General features: G+C 52.7%; 1 protein-coding gene across 4 annotated transcripts in view; it reads left to right on the top strand.

The window, feature by feature from the left end:
* The window catches only part of LOC140429571 (peptidyl-prolyl cis-trans isomerase FKBP8-like), an 85,613-nt gene that overhangs the window by 56,096 nt on the left and 9,355 nt on the right, over positions 1–20,162 (top strand). For all 4 annotated transcript variants that reach the window (XM_072516753.1, XM_072516781.1, XM_072516762.1 and 1 more), the window contains 4 exons: positions 6,990–7,195; positions 9,366–9,538; positions 9,637–9,714; positions 15,911–16,033. In XM_072516753.1, coding sequence (XP_072372854.1) covers positions 6,990–7,195; positions 9,366–9,538; positions 9,637–9,714; positions 15,911–16,033 — 580 coding nt within the window. The remainder of the gene's footprint in view (positions 1–6,989; positions 7,196–9,365; positions 9,539–9,636; positions 9,715–15,910; positions 16,034–20,162) is intronic.

Genomic DNA, 20,162 nt, shown 5'->3' on the forward strand with positions numbered 1-20,162 from the left:
AAGTGGCTGGATTGCGGTGGATCCTTTAGAGCAGCGGCAAGGAAGGCAAGCAAAAACCAAGATGGCGTCGGAAGGTGGCAGTTTAATATGGGGCCCTGAACAACACGAGTTTTTGAAACGCTGCGTGGAAGAGCTTAAAAAGGAGATGAAGAAGGAGCTGTTGGCCCCGATATTACAGGCGATTGAAGGGCTAAAAGATGAGCAAAAGACCCAGGAGCGGGAGCTTCGGGTCGTGAAGGCAAAGGCTGCCGAGAACGAGGACGATATACAGGGCCTGGTGGTGAAGACAGAGATGCACGAGGCACACCATAAACGATGTGTGGAAAGGCTGGAGGTGCTGGAGAATAATGCGAGGAGGAAGAATTTAAGGATTCTTGGTCTTCCTGAAGGTGCAGAAGGGGCGGACGTCGGGGCATATGTGAGCACGATGCTGCACTCGTTAATGGGAGCGGAGGCCCCGACGGGTCCGCTGGAGGTGGAGGGAGCATACCGAGTGATGGCGCGAGGACCGAGAGCAGGAGAAATTCCCAGAGTCATAGTGGTGAGATTCCTCCGTTTTAAGGACAGAGAGATGGCAAAGAAAACTCGGAGCAGTAGGCGGGAGAACGCGGTGATCCGCGTATATCAAGACTGGAGTGCGGAGGTGGCGAGAAGGAGGGCGAGCTTTAATCGGGCCAATAGCGGTGCTTCATAAAAAGAAGATTAAATTTGGAATGCTGCAGCCGGCAAGACTGTGGGTCACATATCAAGGGAAGCACCACTACTTTGAGACGGCGGATGAGGCGTGGACATTTATTGTTGAAGAGAAATTGGAATAAGCGGGTTAATAAAAAAGAACGTTTGAGACAAAGTGGTGGGGCGAATATGGGGGGCAAAGAGGGGGGGAGAGATGATTTTTATGTTGTTAATCCTGCGACCCGGTAACTTTTCTCTCTTCCACAGGTTGTGGGGAAGGGAGGAAGGGAGGTGGAGGAGCTGGGGGCGTTGGCCATTGGGGGCGGGGCCAAAAGGGAAGCGCGGGCTTTGTTCCCATGCTATGATAATTATGGCGGGAATAGGGAAGCAGGAAGGAGGGGGCGTCGCACGGTGCGAGCCGAGGTCACGGGGGGAAGCCGAGGTCGGCCAGAGTTTGCTGACTTCTGGGAGCAACATGGGGGGGGTGTAACTACGCTAGTGGGGGATCTAGCGGGGGGGTGGGAGGGGGGGATTTACTGGGTTGCTGCTGCTGGGGAGAAGGGGGAGCTGGTATGGGGTGGGGGGGGCGGGGCGGAAGGGCACCGCCTGGGGGGGACACAGCTGCGTGGGAACCGGGTGAGGAGCTGGATAAAAGGGGATGGCTAATCGACAAGGGGGGGGTAAAGAGCCCCCCAACCCGGCTGATCACGTGGAATGTGAGAGGGCTGAACGGGCCGATAAAGAGGGCACGGGTACTCGCACACCTTAAGAAACTTAAAGCAGATGTGGTTATGTTACAGGAGACGCATTTGAAACTGATAGACCAGGTTAGACTACGCAAAGGATGGGTGGGGCAGGTGTTTCATTCGGGGCTAGATGCGAAAAACAGGGGGGTGGCTATACTAGTGGGGAAGCGGGTAATGTTTGAGGCAAAGACCATAGTGGCGGATAGTGGGGGCAGATACATGATGGTGAGTGGCAAATTACAGGGGGAGGCGGTGGTCTTAGTGAACGTATATGCCCCGAACTGGGATGATGCCAACTTTATGAGGCGCATGTTAGGACGTATCCCGGACCTAGAGGTGGGGAAGTTGGTAATGGGTGGAGATTTTAACACGGTGCTGGAACCAGGGCTGGACAGATCGAGGTCCAGGACTGGAAGGAGGCCGGCAGCAGCCAAGGTGCTTAAAGACTTTATGGAGCAGATGGGAGGAGTAGACCCATGGAGATTTAGCAGACCTAGGAGTAAGGAGTTTTCGTTTTTCTCCTATGTCCACAAAGTTTATTCGCGAATAGACTTTTTTGTTTTGGGAAGGTGAGGGGGACGGAGTATACGGCTATAGCTATTTCGGATCACGCTGCACACTGGGTGGACTTGGAGATAGGGGAGGAAAAAGAACGGCGTCCACCCTGGAGAATGGACATGGGACTAATGGCGGATGAGGGTGTGTGTCTAAGGGTGAGGGGGTGTATTGAAAAGTACTTGGAACTCAATGACAATGGGGAGGTCCAGGTGGGAGTGGTCTGGGAGGCGCTGAAGGCAGTGGTTAGAGGGGAACTGATATCAATCAGGGCACATAAAGGAAAGCGGGAGAGTAGGGAACGGGAGCGGTTGCTGCAAGAACTTCTGAGGGTGGACAGGCAATATGAGGAGGCACCGGAGGAGGGACTGTACAGGGAAAGGCAAAGGCTACACGTAGAATTTGATTTGCTGACAACGGGTACTGCAGAGGCACAGTGGAGGAAGGCACAGGGTGTACAGTACGAATATGGGGAGAAGGCGAGCAGGTTGCTGGCCCACCAATTGAGGAAAAGGGGAGCAGCGAGGGAAATAGGGGGAGTGAGGGATGAGGAGGGAGAGAGTGAATGGAGTGTTCAAGGCATTCTATGAAAGATTATACGAAGCTCACCCCCCGAATGGGAAGGAGAGAATGATGTGTTTTCTGGACCAGCTGGAATTTCCTAAGGTGGAGGAGCAGGAGAGGGTGGGACTGGGAGCACAGATTGAAATGGAGGAAGTAGTGAAAGGAATTATGAGCATGCAGGCGGGGTAGGCCCCGGGACCGGATGGATTCCCAGTTGAATTTTACAGGAAATATGTGGACTTGCTCGCCCCGCTACTGATGAGAACCTTTAATGAGGCGAGGGAAAGGGGACAGCTGCCCCTGACTATGTCAGAGGCAACAATATTGCTTCTCCTAAAGAAGGAAAAAGACCCGCTGCAATGCAGGTCCTATAGGCCTATTTCCCTCCTGAACGTAGACGCTAAGATTCTGGCCAAGATAATGGCAATGAGGATAGAGGATTGTGTCCCGGGGGTCGTCCATGAGGACCAAACTGGGTTTGTGAAGGGGAGACAGCTGAATACGAATATACGGAGGCTGCTAGGGGTAATGATGATGCCCCCACCAGAGGGGGAAGCGGAGATAGTGGTGGCGATGGATGCCGAGAAAGCATTTGATAGAGTGGAGTGGGATTATTTGTGGGAGGTGTTGAGGAGATTTGGCTTTGGAGATGAGTATATTAGATGGGTACAGCTGCTGTATAGGGCCCCGATGGCGAGCGTGGTCACGAATGGACGGGGGTCTGCGTATTTTCGGCTCCATAGAGGGACGAGGCAGGGATGTCCTCTGTCCCCATTATTGTTTGCACTGGCGATTGAGCCCCTGGCAATAGCATTGAGGGGTTCCAGGAAGTGGAGGGGAGTACTCAGGGGAGGAGAAGAACACCGGGTATCTCTGCATGCGGACGATTTGTTGTTGTATGTGGCGGACCCGACGGAGGGGATGCCAGAGATAATGCGGATACTTGGGGAGTTTGGAGAATTTTCAGAATATAAACTGAACATGGGGAAAAGTGAGTTATTTGTGGTGCACCCGGGGGAGCAGAGCAGAGAAATAGAGGACTTACCGCTGAGGAAGGTAACAAGGGACTTTCACTACTTGGGGATCCAGATAGCCAAGAATTGGGGTACATTGCATAGGTTAAATTTAACGCGGTTGGTGGAACAGATGGAGGAGGACTTCAAGAGATGGGACATGGTATCCCTGTCACTGGCAGGGAGGGTGCAGGCGGTTAAAATGGTGGTCCTCCCGAGATTCCTCTTTGTGTTTCAGTGCCTCCCGGTGGTGATCACAAAGGCTTTTTTCAAAAGGATTGAGAAGAGTATCATGAGTTTTGTGTGGGCCGGGAAGACCCCGAGAATGAGGAAGGGATTTTTGCAGCGTAGTAGGGATAGGGGGGGCTGGCACTACCGAGCCTAAGTGAGTACTACTGGGCCGCCAATATCTCAATGGTATGTAAGTGGATGGGAGAAGAGGAGGGAGCAGCGTGGAAGAGATTGGAGAGGGCGTCCTGCAGGGGGACTAGCCTACAAGCTATGGTGACGGCGCCGTTGCCGTTCTCACCGAAGAAATACACCACAAGCCCGGTGGTGGTGGCTACTCTGAAAATTTGGGGGCAGTGGAGATGGCATAGGGGAAAGACGGGAGCCTCGGTGTGGTCCCCGATAAGAAATAACCATAGGTTTGCTCCGGGGAGAATGGATGGGGGATTTGGAACATGGCAAAGAGCAGGAGTAACACAATTGAGAGATCTGTTTGTAGATGGGACGTTCGCAAGTCTGGGAGCGCTGACCGAAAAATATGGGTTGCCCCAAGGGAATGCATTCCGGTATATGCAACTGAGGGCTTTTGCGAGGCAACAGGTGAGGGAATTCCCGCAGCTCCCGACGCAGGAGGTGCAGGACAGAGTGATCTCAAAGACATGGGTGGGGGACGGTAAGGTATCAGACATATATAGGGAAATGAGGGACGAGGGGGAGATTATGGTAGATGAGCTGAAAGGGAAATGGGAAGAAGAGCTGGGGTAGGAGATTGAGGAGGGGCTGTGGGCTGATGCCCTAAGTAGGGTAAACTCATCGTCCTCGTGTGCCAGGCTAAGCCTGATACAATTTAAGGTGTTACACAGGGCGCATATGACTGAAGCACGGCTCAGTAAATTTTTTGGAGTAGAGGATAGGTGTGCGAGGTGCTCGAGAAGCCCAGCGAACCACACCCACATGTTCTGGTCATGTCCGGCACTACAAGGGTTTTGGGTGGGGGTGACAAAGGTGCTTTCGAAGGTGGTGGAGGTCCAGGTCGAACCAAGCTGGGGGTTGGCTATATTCGGGGTTACAGAAGAGCCGGGAGTGCAGGAGGCGAAAGAGGCTGATGTTTTGGCCTTTGCGTCCCTAGTAGCCCGGCGCAGGATACTGTTGATGTGGAAGGAAGCCAAGCCCCCGGGTGTGGAGACCTGGATAAATGATATGGCAGGGTTTATAAAGCTGGAACGGATTAAGTTCGTCCTAAGGGGATCGGCTCAAGGGTTCACCAGGCGATGGCAACCGTTCGTCGAATACCTCACAGAAAGATAGAGGGAATGGGAAAGAAGAAGACAGCAACAGCAACCCGCGGGGGGGGGGGGGGGGGGGAGGAACCAGAAGGACTCTCAGGGATGTTAGTGTATAAGTATAATATGTATAGGTTGTTGTTATAGGTAATTGTATATTGGACTGCTGAATTGTATTTTTGGAGAGTATTTATTTGGGACAAGGCAGTTGCCATTTAGTTTAGTTTTTTAATTTTGATGTTGTTTATATATTATTTATTTCTTCTTTAAAAAAACTGGCCATTGTTATTTATATTGTTATATTACTGTGTAAAAGATACACAATGTACGGTTATGGTTGGCCAAAAATTTTGAATAAAATATATTTAAAAAAAAATAAAACCATAAATGCCTTAATAAAATGTTTGTTAATAAAAAGTACAAATGGACTTGTTTGAGGCAGACGGAGTTCCTTTTTTAGATCTTTTGAATTTTAACGTCTGACCCATCCTCAGCTTGGGAGTACGATTCAGCCCAATAACCAGTTAATACCAATGGATTAACTGCTTTATGCTGGATCAGGCCAAGAAACTTTATGGCACAGAAGGAGGCCATTTCAGCCGTTCTGTCTGTGAAAAACTCTTGAATTCTTATGACTAGCATTCTATTCTGTATGATTGACATTGTCCTGGTCCTGAGGGACAGCTCTTCTGAACCTGGGTGGTTCCCAAAGCAAATGGAATACAAAATCAGCCATGAGGAATTTTATTTCCACCACACTGCTGCAAGCAAACGGCCGGGATTCTCCGACCCCCCGCCAGGTTTGAGAATCCCCGGAGGGCGGCGTGAATCCTGCTCTGACGCCGGCTGCCATATTCTCCGGCGCCGGTTTTCGGGCGGGGATCACGCCACGCCGGTCGGGGGCCATTGGCTGCGCCCCCCCTTCCCCCCGGCAATTCTCCAGGCGCCGATGGGCCGAGTGGCCGTCGGTTTCTGGCCAGTCCCGCCGGCATGGATTGGACATGGTCCCACACGACGGGACCTGGCTGGTAGGCCGGCTGGTGTGGTCCTCGGGGGGGGTGGCACGGGGGGATCTGGCCCCGGGTGGGGGGCTATCACGGTGGCCTGGCCCGCGATCGGGGCCCACCATGGGGACACTCCATCCTTCCGCGCCGGCCCCTGTAGGGCTCCGCCATGGCCGGCAGGGAGAAGACACCCCCACTGCGCATGCGCCAGAATACGGCGGCCGGTCTGCGCATGCGCTAAACCACGCCGGCGATTCTGCGCATGCGCTAACTCGCGCAGTTCCTTCGGCGCCGGTTGGCACAGCGCCAACCCCTCCGCCGCCGGCCTAGCCCCCGGAAGTGCGGAGAATTCCACAACTTCCGGTTGGCCCTACGCCGGAGTGGTTCGCGCCATTCTTGGCGCCGGCGTCATGCCAGTTCGCCAATTGCGGTGAATCCCGCCCAACATCTTTTTCTTAAACAAACTTGGGAGGGACCCTTTAGTATCCTGGAATTGAATTCTACCCAAAAAAACCTTAGGTTAGCAGCGCTAACGGTGGGCAAGGTAATTGTCCAGGATAATGGCTGATTAAGAGTCCTGTATACTTTTCAATAAATTACATCATGTTCAAGTCTTAGGATACTATATTGTAACATGATGGGAGAAAAATTTATTTGTCTACACAGAGTTATGCCAATTCCCTGGGGGCAGGTAGCACTGTGGGCTGTCATCTGCTTGACCGGTGCAGGTTTCCTCATTGATGTCATTGAAGAAACCTGGGCATGTAGTGAGTGACCTGTAGCACTGCGTACCCCTAGAAAATCAATGTGGTCTGCATAGCCAAGCAAATTTCTGCCACACAAATCAATTAAACTTCAGAAATATGCATGTTACAAATCTGCTCCCAAGTAAAACTCTTACACTTTTGCATACCCTCTCAGCCAGCCACCAGGATCAAGACTATTCCTTGAAGTAACACTTTTGTCGATCAGAGGTGTACGCATAAAGGAAAGATCAGAGGAAGAGCAACTGGAATTAATCCATAGAGAGAGGGAGAAAGGCAATACCTATTTTCAGATGAAGGACTATCAACTGGCACTCTTTACCTATACTTGCGCATTGAAGATTATAGAGTCAAGTTCCGAAGGTACTGAAGCACAGTGGACTTAATCTCAATCAACACCTGAGATTGAAACCCCAATACATGTTCTTGATTTGATTTGATTTATTATTGTCACATGCATTAGTATACAGTGAAAAGGATTGTTTCTTGCATGCTATGCAGACAACGCACACCGTACATAGGGAAGGAAGGAGAGACTACAGAATGTAATGTTACAGTCATAGCTAGGGTGTAGAGAAAAGATCAACTTAATACGTGGTAGGTTCATTCAAAAGTCTGATGGCAGCAGGGAAGAAGCTGTTCTTGAGTTGGTTGGTACGTGACCTCAAACTTTTGTATCTTTTTCCTGACAGAAGAAGGTGGAAGAGAGTATGTCCGGGGTGCGTGGGGTCCTTAATTATGCTGGTTGCCTTTCCGAGGCAGTGGGAATTGTAGACAGGAAGCAAGCTGGTCATATTACATTTAGCTTTAATAAACTGATGTCACGTGAATACATTCCATTGGGCATACTCTTAGTGGGTGGTGACATAGAGGGTAATTCCAATTGGAGGAGGGTTCTTGTGGGCAGTTGTGGAGTGAATTGAGTCAAATTGGAAAGTTCTTGGTGGGCTGAGATGTAGGGCACGATTTAATCAAATGGAAACTGTGTCCTATAGCGAGTGAATTTAGCTGTGTGTTTCTCCGCGCTTGCAACGGCAAGAAACAACGCTATCTAACATGACTCCGGTTAGATATGGGGTCCCAGCAGGGAATGCACAGCCGAGGCCGCACTTAGTCCCATTTTCTGCACTGAGGAGCCCTGCTCGCCGATACTCCTCAGTGCAGGGAGAAAGCGGGACACCATTTTTAAATGGCATATCAATCTCTCGAGCCCTGACACAAGCCGGACCCCCCTCCCCCCAAGTACCAACTCACTGTAAGGGGGTCCCCCCCCCTCTCACCACCCCACAACCATGCAGGGCACTCCCAGGCCCGATCAACACCATGCACAAAATGCCAGCCTGGCAGTACACCTTCCAGCTGGCAGTGCCACATGAGCACCTTGGCAGTGCCAGGCTGGCACTCAGGTGGCACTGCCAGGGTGCCAGGCTGGCACTGCCAAGGTGCCCCCGTGGCTCCAACAGTGCCAGTGTACCACCCTTCCCAGAGAGCATGCACCTGGGGGCCACCAATCCCCTGGGAGACCCCCCACAATTGCCATTCTGTCTCATCCCCATTTGTAGAGACCAACACTGAACAGGGCTCACCCAAGATCTCCAAGGCGACGAGGTTATATCCCAGCGCCTTGGTTACATCATAGAACTGCATATTAGAGTGAGACTAAATGTCCAATTCACCTAACAAGCACGTCTTCCGGGACTTGTGGGAGGAAACCGGAGCACTCGGAGGAAACCCACGCAGACAAGGGGAGAACGTGCAGACTCCGCACAGACAGTGACCCAAGCCGGAATCGAACCTGGGTCCCTGGAGCTGTGAAGCAACAGTGCTAACCACTGTGCATGTTATCTGCTGAGCAGGTGCATTGTGTACATCGAATCCCATTTATGTTGAAATTTTCCCCCTTCTGTTCCCCTTATCAATGTCAGACAAAAGGACCTATCAACCAGCTGCTCCTTTTCCTCCACTGGAGCTACCAATTTGATTTCCCTAAACCTTCCCCAAGCCCTTTTGGTTTTGCCTGTTATGGTGGGGCTGCGAATGGAGCTCTACATCTATGGGGCTGGTTTAGCTCACTGGGCTAAATAGCTGGCTTTTAAAGCAGACCAAGGCAGGCCAGCAGCACGGTTAGATTCCCGTACCAGCCTCCCCGGACAGGCGCCGGAATGTGGCGACTAGGGGCTTTTCACAGTAACTTCATTGAAGCCTACTCGTGACAAGCGATTTTCATTTCATTTTTTTCATGTGATTTTGAACATAGTCAGTTATAAATGGGCAAATAATAGCCTGACTAAATGGTGTTGAATAATTTCCCCTCCATTTGATGCTGGTTGTAGCTACCATTATTTTGGCAGGAGTCTTGAGATGGATGGCTGGGTTGCTAGTGGAGTTTTGAGAGTGGCCTACCTGCTTCTCTGCTTACAAGGGAGGGATGGGAATCCAGGCAAAATGAAGAATGGGCATATGCAGCTTTGCTGGACACAATATCAATATGGAATTCCTAAAAATGACATTCAGATTATACCTTTGTTTTTAGGTGAGATAAAAAGTGAACAAAAGGACATGCTTCTTGATGAAAAAGTTAAATGTTATAGCAACATGGCAGCCTGTCATTTAAAGACAGGAAACTTAAAGGAGACAATCTCTTGTTGTGATGTTGTCTTGCAGCACCGGCCTCACCACTGCAAGGCCTTATTCAGGAAGGGGAAGGTAAGTCTGTTATTCATTCACTGCTGCTTTCCTTGCAATACTCCTCATATTTAGAAAACCACGGGCTACAATGAACAATTTGTTTGCAATTGTTTCAGGTGTTAGCAATGCAGCAGATATATCCCCTTTCCATTGTCTTCCTAAAGAAAGCCTTAGCTGTACAGCCAGAGCACCCGGTGAGTGATCTTTCTGTTTTTATCAATTGGAGCATGGGCAAGGAAACATGGGAAAGTTTGACTGTCTCTCCCTCATTGAATTACCATCATTGAATATACCACCGTCAACATCCGGTGGTCGACAATGACTAAAATTCTAACATGTTCAGACTCCACCACTGACACACTAGTCTGGATTTTCTAGGCCCCTTGCAGATGGTCTGGGAGTGGGTGGGAGGGCTGGCAAAATGGCAGAGGAAGGTATCAGAAGGGAAGCACAAAGTTTTCCCGCCACCACGGTATATTGTCAGTGCCAGGAATGTTGGTGGTTTGGCCACTGGTCTGGTGGTCAATAAAGTTAACGGGCTAATTCTTTTCTTAGTCTTATGTGCCACTGCCACAGAGGTAGACTGCTCAATGGAACCTGGCAGACTCCCAACAGGTTTTTTGAGGGTGTCCTTCTTTGTAGGAACTCCATCACCAAAGGGGTTGGACTTCAGCCAACGGCAGCACGGTAGCATAGATGGGCAGCACGATAGCATAGTGGTTAGCACAGTTACTTCACAGCTCCAGGGTCCCAGGTTCGATTCCCGGCTTGGGTCACTGTCTGTGTGGAGTCTGCACGTTCTCCCCGTCTGTGCGTGAGTTTCCTCCGGGTGCTCCGGTTCCCTCCCACAGTCCAAAGATGTGCAGGTTAGGTGGATTGCCATTCTAAATTGCCCTTAGTATTGCCCTTAGTGTCCAAAAAGGCTAGGTTGGGTTACGGGGATAAAGGGGATAGGGTGGAGATGTGGGGCTTAAGTAGGGAGCTCTTTCCAAAGGCCGGTGCAGACTCGATGGGCTGAATGGCCTCCTTCTGCACTGTAAATTCTATGATTCAGTGGCAATGGCCATCACTATGCTTAAGTCTCTGGCATGAGCACAGGAGCCCATTATTGAGGCATCCTCTCTCTGGAGCTGCAGCCTAAGGATTGACCACGAGGCTGGAGATAGTGGTGTCCCTGTAGAACTACCAGCTCTCTGATTGAGCTGGCAGCCCTTTGAGGTTGGTCACAATCTTTAAATTCCACCCTGGATCCTGCCGATCTGGGGACGCATCCCACTTTTGCCCCCAGTTGCAGGACCTAGGCCCTATCCACAAAATCCAGCCCATTATGCCTGCAGTGTCTACCAGCACAGTAAGTTACCAAGGTGCCAGGGCAGCACGGTGGCGTAGTGGTTAGCACTGCTGCCTACGGCGCTGAGGACCCGGGTTCGAATCCCGGCCCTGGGTCACTGTGTGGAGTTTGCACGTTCTCCCCGTATCTGCGTGGGTTTCACCCCTGTGGTGGTATGTATTAGGGGTCATGTGGGACTGTGAAGCCGTGATGCTATTGGCTGACAGATCCCGGGTCCTGGTTGGCTGCTGACTCCTGGCTCCGCCCTGAAGGCGGAGTATAAGATCCCGAGCTTCTCCCCGCCGCTTCATTCTGTTGCTGAACTGCTGGGGACAAGTCTCGCTTAATAAAGCCTGAATCGACTTCATCACTTCTCGTCTCTCTCGTAAGTCATTGTGCGCTACAATTTATTAAGCGAGCTTAAAAGACTATGGAGCTCCGGATCGCCCCGGAATGCCAGCGGATCAGCCCCCACGCAGCGAACTCGGCAGCAGTATTTAAACACTGGCAAGCATGTTTTGAAGGCTACCTCCGAACGGCCCCCGGCCGGATCACAGAAGACCAGAAAATGCAGGTCCTGCAATCGAGGGTAAGCCTGGAAATTTACCCTCTCATAGCAGATGCAGAGGATTTCCCGACGACGCTTGCATTACTGAAGAGCATCTACGTTCGCCCCGTGAACCAGGTCTACGCGCGCTACCAACTCGCAACGAGACGGCAAAGTCCCGGAGAATCGCTAGAAGAATTCTACGCCGCGCTGCTAATTTTGAGACGGGGCTGCAGCTGCCCGCCGGTGAACGCGATCGAACACACGGACATGCTAATTCGCGATGCTTTTGTGGCAGGTATGAAATCTCCCCAAATCCGCCAAAGACTTTTAGAAAGAGAGTCGCTAGGACTCTCAGAGGCACGGGCCCTTGCAGCTTCCCTAGATGTGGCCTTGCAAAACGCCCGCGCCTACGGCCCCGACCGCGCGGCAGCCCCTTGGGCTCCGTGGACCCCCGTCGCGACAAACCCCCCCCCCCCCCCCTCAGAGGCTTGCGCGGTTAAAGCGCCAGACCATCCCGGGGGGGCCCGCTGCTATTTCTGCGGGCAAGCGAAACACCCCCGGCTGCGCTGCCCGGCCCGCGCAGCTATTTGTAAAAGCTGCGGCAAGAAGGGCCATTACGCGGCTGTGTGCCGGTCCCGGGGGGTCGCCGCAATCCCCGGAGAAGAACGAGCCCAGCATAGCCCGAACGCTCCCCAACCCCCCCCAGCGCCCCATGTGCGACCCGCGGGTGCCGCCATTTTGGGTCCCGGGCACCACGAGGGGAGGATGGGCACCGCCATCTTGTGACCCCCCAGCCACGTGCGATTCATGGGGCGGCCATTTTGTCCACCCCCGACCACGTGCGATCCATGGGGGTGGCCATTTTGTCCACCCCCGGCCGCGTGCGATTCATGGACGCCACCATCTTGGATGACAACAAAGGACCCCAGCATCGACAGCTCCACGGGGTCCGAAGAAGACGCCGCGACACTACTACCACGACTGGCTTTGGTGACTCTGGATCAATCACGGCCCCGGACGCTCCAGACGACGACAACAACGGTGCTGATCAACGGACATGAGACATCATGCTTGATCGACTCCGGGAGCACCGAAAGTTTCATTTACCCAGACACGGTAAGACGCTGTTTTCTGACCATCCATCCAAGTACGCAAAAGATTTCCCTAGCTGTAGGATCCCACTCCGTAGAGATCAAAGGGTTCTGCATCGCGAACCTAATGGTGCAAGGGAGGGAGTTTAAGAACTACAGGCTCTACGTCCTTCCCCAACTCTGCGCGCCCACATTACTGGGATTAGATTTCCAGTGTAACCTGCAGAGCCTAACATTTCAATTCGGCGGCCCACTACCCCCACTCACTATCTGCGGCCTCGCAATTCTCAAGGTTGAACCGCCGTCCTTGTTTGCAAACCTCACCCCGTATTGCAAACCCGTCGCCACTAGGAGCAGACGGTACAGCGCCCAGGACCGGATATTTATTCGGTCTGAAGTCCAGCGGTTGCTGAAGGAAGGCATAATCCAGGCCAGCAATAGTCTCTGGAGAGCCCAGGTGGTAGTAGTAAAGACCGGGGAGAAGCAAAAGATGGTCATAGACTATAGCCAGACCATCAACAGGTACACACAGCTAGATGCGTACCCTCTCCCCCGCATATCCGACATGGTAAATCGGATTGCCCAGTATAAGGTTTTCTCCACCGTGGACCTCAAGTCCGCCTACCACCAGCTCCCCATCCGCCCAGGTGACCGCAAGTACACAGCCTTCGAGGCAGACGGGTGTCTATACCACTTCCTAAGGGGCCCATTTGGTGTCACGAACGGGGTCTCGGTCTTCCAACGGGAGATGGACCGAATGGTTGACCAGCACGGGTTGCAGGCCACGTTCCCGTATCTCGACAACGTAACCATCTGCGGCCACGATCAGCAGGACCACGACGCCAACCTCCAAAAATTCCTCCAGACCGCTAACGCCCTGAACCTCACATACAACGAGGAAAAGTGCGTTTTTAGCACAAACCGGTTGGCCATCCTGGGATACGTAGTGCGCAATGGGATAATAGGCCCCGACCCCGAACGCATGCGCCCCCTTATGGAATTTCCCCTCCCCCACTGCTCCAAAGCCCTGAAACGTTGCCTGGGGTTCTTTTCATATTACGCCCAGTGGGTCCCCCAGTATGCTGACAAGGCCCGCCCGCTAATACAGACTACTACCTTCCCCCTGTCGACAGAGGCTCGCCAGGCCTTCAGCTGCATCAAAGCGGATATCGCAAAGACCACGATGCGCGCCATCGACGAGTCCCTCCCCTTCCAGGTCGAGAGCGACGCATCCGACGTAGCTCTGGCGGCCACCCTTATCCAAGCGGGCAGACCCGTGGCCTTTTTCTCCCGAACCCTCCACGCCTCAGAAATCCGCCACTCCTCAGTGGAAAAGGAAGCCCAAGCCATAGTGGAAGCTGGGCGACATTGGAGGCATTACCTGGCCGGCAGGAGATTCACTCTCCTCACCGACCAACGGTCGGTAGCCTTCATGTTCGATAATGCACAGCGGGGCAAAATTAAAAATGACAAGATCTTAAGGTGGAGGATCGAGCTCTCCACCTTCAACTACGAGATCTTGTACCGTCCCGAAAGCTGAACGAGCCATCCGATGCCCTATCCCAGGGCACATGTGCCAACGCACAAATAGACCGTCTCCAAGCCCTCCACGAGGACCTCTGCCACCCGGGGGTCACTCGGTTCTACCATTTCATTAAGTCCCACAACCTCCCCTACTCTTTGGAGGAGGTCCGTACAGTCACCAGGAAGTGCCACATCTGCGCAGAGTGCAAACCGCACTTTTTCAGGCCGGATAGAGCGCACCTGATCAAGGCTTCCCGCCCCTTTGAACGCCTCAGTCTGGATTTCAAAGGGCCCCTCCCCTCCACCGACCGCAACGCATACTTCCTGAACATGGTGGACGAGTACTCTCGTTTCCCCTTCGCTATCCCCTGCCCCGACATGACAGCGGCCACAGTCATTAAAGCCCTTGGCACCATATTCACACTGTTCGGTTGCCCCGCATATATCCATAGCGACAGGGGGTCCTCCTTCATGAGTGACGAGCTGCGCCAGTTCCTGCTCAGCAAGGGCATAGCCTCGAGCAGGACGACCAGCTACAACCCCCGGGGGAACGGGCAAGTAGAGAGGGAGAACGGCACGGTCTGGAAGACCGTCCTGCTGGCCCTACGGTCCAGGGATCTCCCAGTTTCCCGGTGGCAGGAGGTACTCCCGGATGCTCTCCACTCCATCCGGTCGCTGCTGTGTACCACCACTAACCAAACGCCTCATGAGCACCTCCTTGTCTTCCCCAGGAAGTCGTCCTCCGGAACGTCACTGCTGACCTGGCTGGCGGCCCCAGGACCCATCTTGCTCCGGAAACATGTGCGGGCGCACAAATCGGACCCGTTGCTCGAGAGGGTTCACCTTCTCCACGCGAACCCGCAGTACGCCAGTGTAGGGCTAAAACTGCAGTAACATGTCCAAAATTTTCCTCCCAGGACCAGCCTTGTAAACCCCTACCACCATGCGAACCACCACCCCGCCGGGTTCCTTTTTAACAAGGGGTGAATGTGGTGGTATGTATTAGGGGTCATGTGGGACTGTGAAGCCGTGATGCTATTGGCTGACAGATCCCGGGTCCTGGTTGGCTGCTGACTCCTGGCTCCGCCCTGAAGGCGAAGTATAAGAACCCGAGCTTCTCCCCGCCGCTTCATTCTGTTGCTGAACTGCTGGGGACAAGTCTCGCTTAATAAAGCCTGAATCGACTTCATCACTTCTCGTCTCTCTCGTAAGTCATTGTCCGCTACAAGCCCCACAACCCAAACGATGTGCAGGCTAGGTGGATTGGGCATGCTAAATTGCCCCTTAATTGGAAAAAAAATAATAATTTTTTTTTTAAAGTTACAAAGGTGCCTTTGAAAGCACCTACAAAACCTATGTTCTCCACCATGTAGAAAGCAAAGGTTGCAGGCATCTGGAAAAACCACCACCTTCAAGTTCCTTTCCAAGTTGCTCACTATCCTGAATTTGAAATACATCATTGTTCTGTCGTTTTTGGGTCAAAACAAAGTCTGCACTGTAGGGATCACTTTTATACTGTGAATCTAGCCTCTGAAAACTGGCCTAATCCAATTAACTAATTATCAAGCTCCAGCTGCAAGTACCTACAAGTAGAACCTTTGTTTAATAGACATTTGGAAAGTCAGGACATCAGGGAGGAATTAGAACTAAAACCCCCAAAATTGACTAAAACAAGAGAGGATAAGTTATACATAATTTGGATGGAGGTTGAATTAAGGACCCGAGCACTGTTTACGTATTTCATGCTATGTTTTGTTCTTCCGTGAACAAGACTTAATTCACAGAAATTCAACGTGGCTTTGTCTGATGTCTACTTTTAAGATGTAGCAACGCTTGAGACCATGTAATGCAATGCCACTCACTGTTACACTATGTGCCACTGTTTACCACTTCAGGAAATTAAAGAGGAAATTAAGACTATTATTAGCACATGGAAAAAACAGAGAATTCCTGGCATCACAGAGAAATTTGGACATAGCAGTTCAAAACGACCAGTCACCAGGCAGAGTTCCTTTGAGGTAGGTTTGAAATTATCCACTAACTAGATTGGATGGGATTCCAGTGGCATATTTCCCAATCAGTATTTCTTTTATGACTTGCTTGAACCTAAATTTAGGCCGGAATTCTCCCATTTTGAGACTAAGGGTGGGATTCTCCGGCTGCGTCCGCCCAGCGACCAGAGAATCCCGCCCGAAGTCAATAGAGTTCTCCATTGTCCGCCTCTCACCCGTGGCATTCTTGCGGCGGGCGGGGCGTACGAATCTAGCCCTAAGTGCGGCGGCCAACTACAGTGGTACCTGTACCTCTCTCAATCAGAGAATGGTGGGATCCCGGCCCAGATTCAACATTTGGAATCTTATTAATTAGGCACAAACAAGTCCCCTCCAACTCTCCTTGCAGGCCAGCAGCTTATTCGTTCACCCACCCTCAACTGATGCGTTCGAAGGTCCCGGTGCCATATTTAAATACCTGTCCAGTACACCCCTATCACTCTCCAGCTCACCTGTCTTAACTAGGCCATGCAGCATGTCAGAAACCCAGAGGAAGCAGGCTAGCAGTCTCAGGAAGAGGAGTGTTCCTTGATTCAACAACCTCCCCTTCAAGCTCATCACCAGTGAGGCGCCCATGCCCCATTTGGACCTCTACCCATCGCATCTGGAATCTTCATCCATCCCTTTCTTTTTTAACAAACAATTTTTAATGAGGTATTTTTGGCATAACAAACAGCCACAGTACAAAAAAACAATAGAATACAAAGAACAGTAATCAAAAGAACAGCCGCCGACATCCGTCCCTCCAAGGCCCACCTATTTAACCCCCTACTCTATACTACCCTAGCCCCCCCTCCTCCTCACTCCCCCCCCCCCCTGCTGATGATTAATTCCCCGCGAAGAAGTCAATGAATGGTTGCCACCTGCGGGCGAACCCTGACACCGACCCTCTCAAGGCGAACTTAATCTTTTCCAGGCCGAGAAAGCTCGCCATGTCGGTTAACCAGGCCTCTGACTTCGGAGGCCTAGACTCCCTCCAAGCCAGTAGTATCCGTCGCCGGGCTACCAAGGAGGAAAAGGCCAGAACATCTGCCTCTCTCTCCTCCTGAACACCCGGATCCTCCAACACCCCAAAGATCGCTACCCCTGGACTCATTTCCACCCTTGTCTTCAATACCCTGGACATGACATCCACAGACCCCTGCCAATATCCCCTAGGTTTTGGGCATGCCCAGAACATATGGACATGGTTCGTTGGTCCCCCCGCACATCTGACACACTTGTCTTCCACCCCAAAAAATCTACTCATCCGGGTCGCCGTCATGTTTCCGCCAGGTGCACCACCTTAAACTGGATCAAGCTGAGCCTTGCGCATGTAGCAGTCGCGTTGACCCTGCTCAGCACCTTCGCCCATAGGCCGTCCTCCATCTCACCCCTCAGTTCCTCCTCCGACTTACGCTTCAGCTCCTCTGCGTCTCCTCCGCCCCCATTAATTCTTTGTAGATGTCCGAGATGCTCCCCTCCCCCACCCATCCCCTAGACACTACCCTATCTTGAATCCCTCTTCGTGGCAGGAGTGGGAAGGATGGTACCTGCTTGCGCAGAAAGTCCCGCACCTCTAGATATCTGAAATCATTCCCTGTTGTCAGTCCGAACTTCTCCTCCAGCTCCCTTAAGCTAGGAAAGCTCCCTTCCAGAAACAGGTCCCCCACCTTCTCAACCCCCGCCCTTTGCCATACCCAAAATCCCCCATCTAAGCTCCCCGGAGTGAACCGATGATTGTTGCATATTGGGGACCAAACCGACGCCCTCACTGCACCAACAAATCTCCTCCATTGACCCCAGATCCTCAGGGCCGCCACCACCACGGGGCTGGTGGAATATCTCACGGGCGGGAACGGCAATGGTGCCGTTATCAGCGCCCCTAAGCTGGTGCCATGAGGCCGCTCCAAAGCCCCCCCCCCCCCCCCCCCCCCCCCCCCCCCCCTGGACCAGCCCTTTCCAGGCCCTAGAAGCTCTCAGAGCAATTGCCAGCGGCTCTATGGCTAGCGCAAACAGCAGCGGGGGGAGGGGACATCCCTGTCTTGTCCCCCGGTACAGCCTAAAATAGTCCGAGGGCGTCTTGTTTGTCCTTACACTGGCTTCCGGAGCTTGGTACAGCAGCCTGACCCAGTCGTTAAAGCGCCGACCAAACCCAAAGCGTCCCAACACCTCCCATAGGTAGTCCCACTCTACCCGGTCAAACGCCTTCTCTGCATCCATGGCCACAACTACCTCTACTTCCCTACCCTTCGGGGCACCATAATCACGTTAAGCAACCTTCTAATATTGGCCACCAACTGCATACCCTTGACAAATCCGGTTTGGCCCTCCATAATCACCTCCGGCACACAATCTTCAATCCTGGAGACCAACACTTTGGCCAGCAACTTTAGTGTCCCCATTGAGCAACGAGATCGGCCTATAGGACTCACGCAGCTCCGGGTTTTTTTCCCCGCTTCAATATTAACGAGATGGTGGCCTGTGACATTGTCGGGGGCAGCACCCCTCTATCCCTCGCCTCGATAAAAACCTTAACCAGCAACGGCCCTAGTATCCCCGAAGATTTCTTGTAAAATTCTACCGGGAACCCATCCGGCCCCGGAGCTTTGCCCGACTGCATCGCCTTCAAGCCCTCAGAAATTTCTTCGGCCCTAATCGGAGCCCCCAACTCACCCACCTGCTCCCTGCCCACCCTTGGGAAAGTCAGCCCGTCCAAAAAGCGTTTCATCCCCTCGGGCCCCGTGGGGGTCTCCGAGCGGTAAAGTCCGCTATAAAAATCCCTGAACGCCCTATTTAGCCCGGCCGAGTCCCCGACCAGGTTCCCATCCCCGTCGACCACCTTATCGATTCCCCTGGCTGCCTCCCTCTTCCTCAACTGCTGTGTCAGCATTCTGCTGGCCTTCTCCCCATATACATACAGCGTCCCCCTCGCCTTTCTAAGCTGCTCCACTGCCGTACCCGTGGACAGTACCCCAAACTCCGCCTGCAGACTCCGACGCTCCCTTAACAGTTCCACCCCTGGGGTCACCACATACCTCCTATCTATCCGTAGGATCTCCTTGATCAGTCGGTCTGTCTCTGCCCTATCCGTCCTGTTTCTATTAGCTCAGATTAAAATCAACTCCCCTCTCACCACTGCCTTCAGCGCCTCCCAGACCACCGCTGGTGTGACTTCCCCTGTGTCAGTGACCTGCAGGTAGTCCAGCACACACTTTCTTACTCTCTCACATACCGCCTCATCCGCCAACAGGCCCACGTCCAATCGCCACTGCGGGCGCTGGAAGCTCTCCTCACTGACCTCCAGTTCCACCCAATGTGGGGCATGGTCTGAGATAGTCATGGCCGAGTACCCCTTGTCCACCAACCCCGCCAAACTCCCTACTCAAAATGAAAAAGTCGATCCGGGAATACACTGTGGACATGAGAGTAGAAAAAAAACTCCTTAGCCGTCGGCTGTCTAAACCTCCATGGGTCGATCCCCCCCAACTGCTTCATGAACCCTATCAACTCCTTTGCTATCGCTGGCACCTTCCCAGTTCTCCAGCATGACCGGGCTAAGCTGGGGTCGATAACCGTATTAAAATCCCATCCCATCACCAGCTTGTGCGAGTCCAAATCCAGTATCTTCCCCAGTACCCTCCTAATGAAATCAACATCGTCCCAGTTTGGTGCATAGACGTTAACCAATACCACCTTCCTCCCCTCCAGCTTACTGCTCACCATGACATAACGGCCCCCCTGTCCGAAACTATACTGCCCGCATGGAATTGCATCCGCTTATTACTTAAAATCGCCACCCCTCTCGTCTTAGTATCCAGCCCCGAATGGAAGACCTGACTGACCCAACCTTCCTCAGCCTAACTTGATCCTCCACTTTCAGGTGTGTCTCTTGCAGCATCACTACGTCCGCCTTCAGAGCCCTCAGGTGCGCGAACATATGGGCCCTGTTGACAGGCCCATTCAGCCCTCTAACATTCCAGGTGATCAGCCAGGTTGGGGGGGCAGTGCCCCCCCGCCGATCAGCCATCCCCCTTTCTGGGCCCGCCCCCGCCCATGCGTCAAGCCGCCAACTGCCCACCTCAAGGCAGCCCCCAGCCCCGACCTCCTCTCCATC

Source organism: Scyliorhinus torazame, chromosome 1 (genome assembly GCF_047496885.1).
Source record: "Scyliorhinus torazame isolate Kashiwa2021f chromosome 1, sScyTor2.1, whole genome shotgun sequence".
NCBI lineage: Eukaryota > Metazoa > Chordata > Chondrichthyes > Carcharhiniformes > Scyliorhinidae > Scyliorhinus > Scyliorhinus torazame.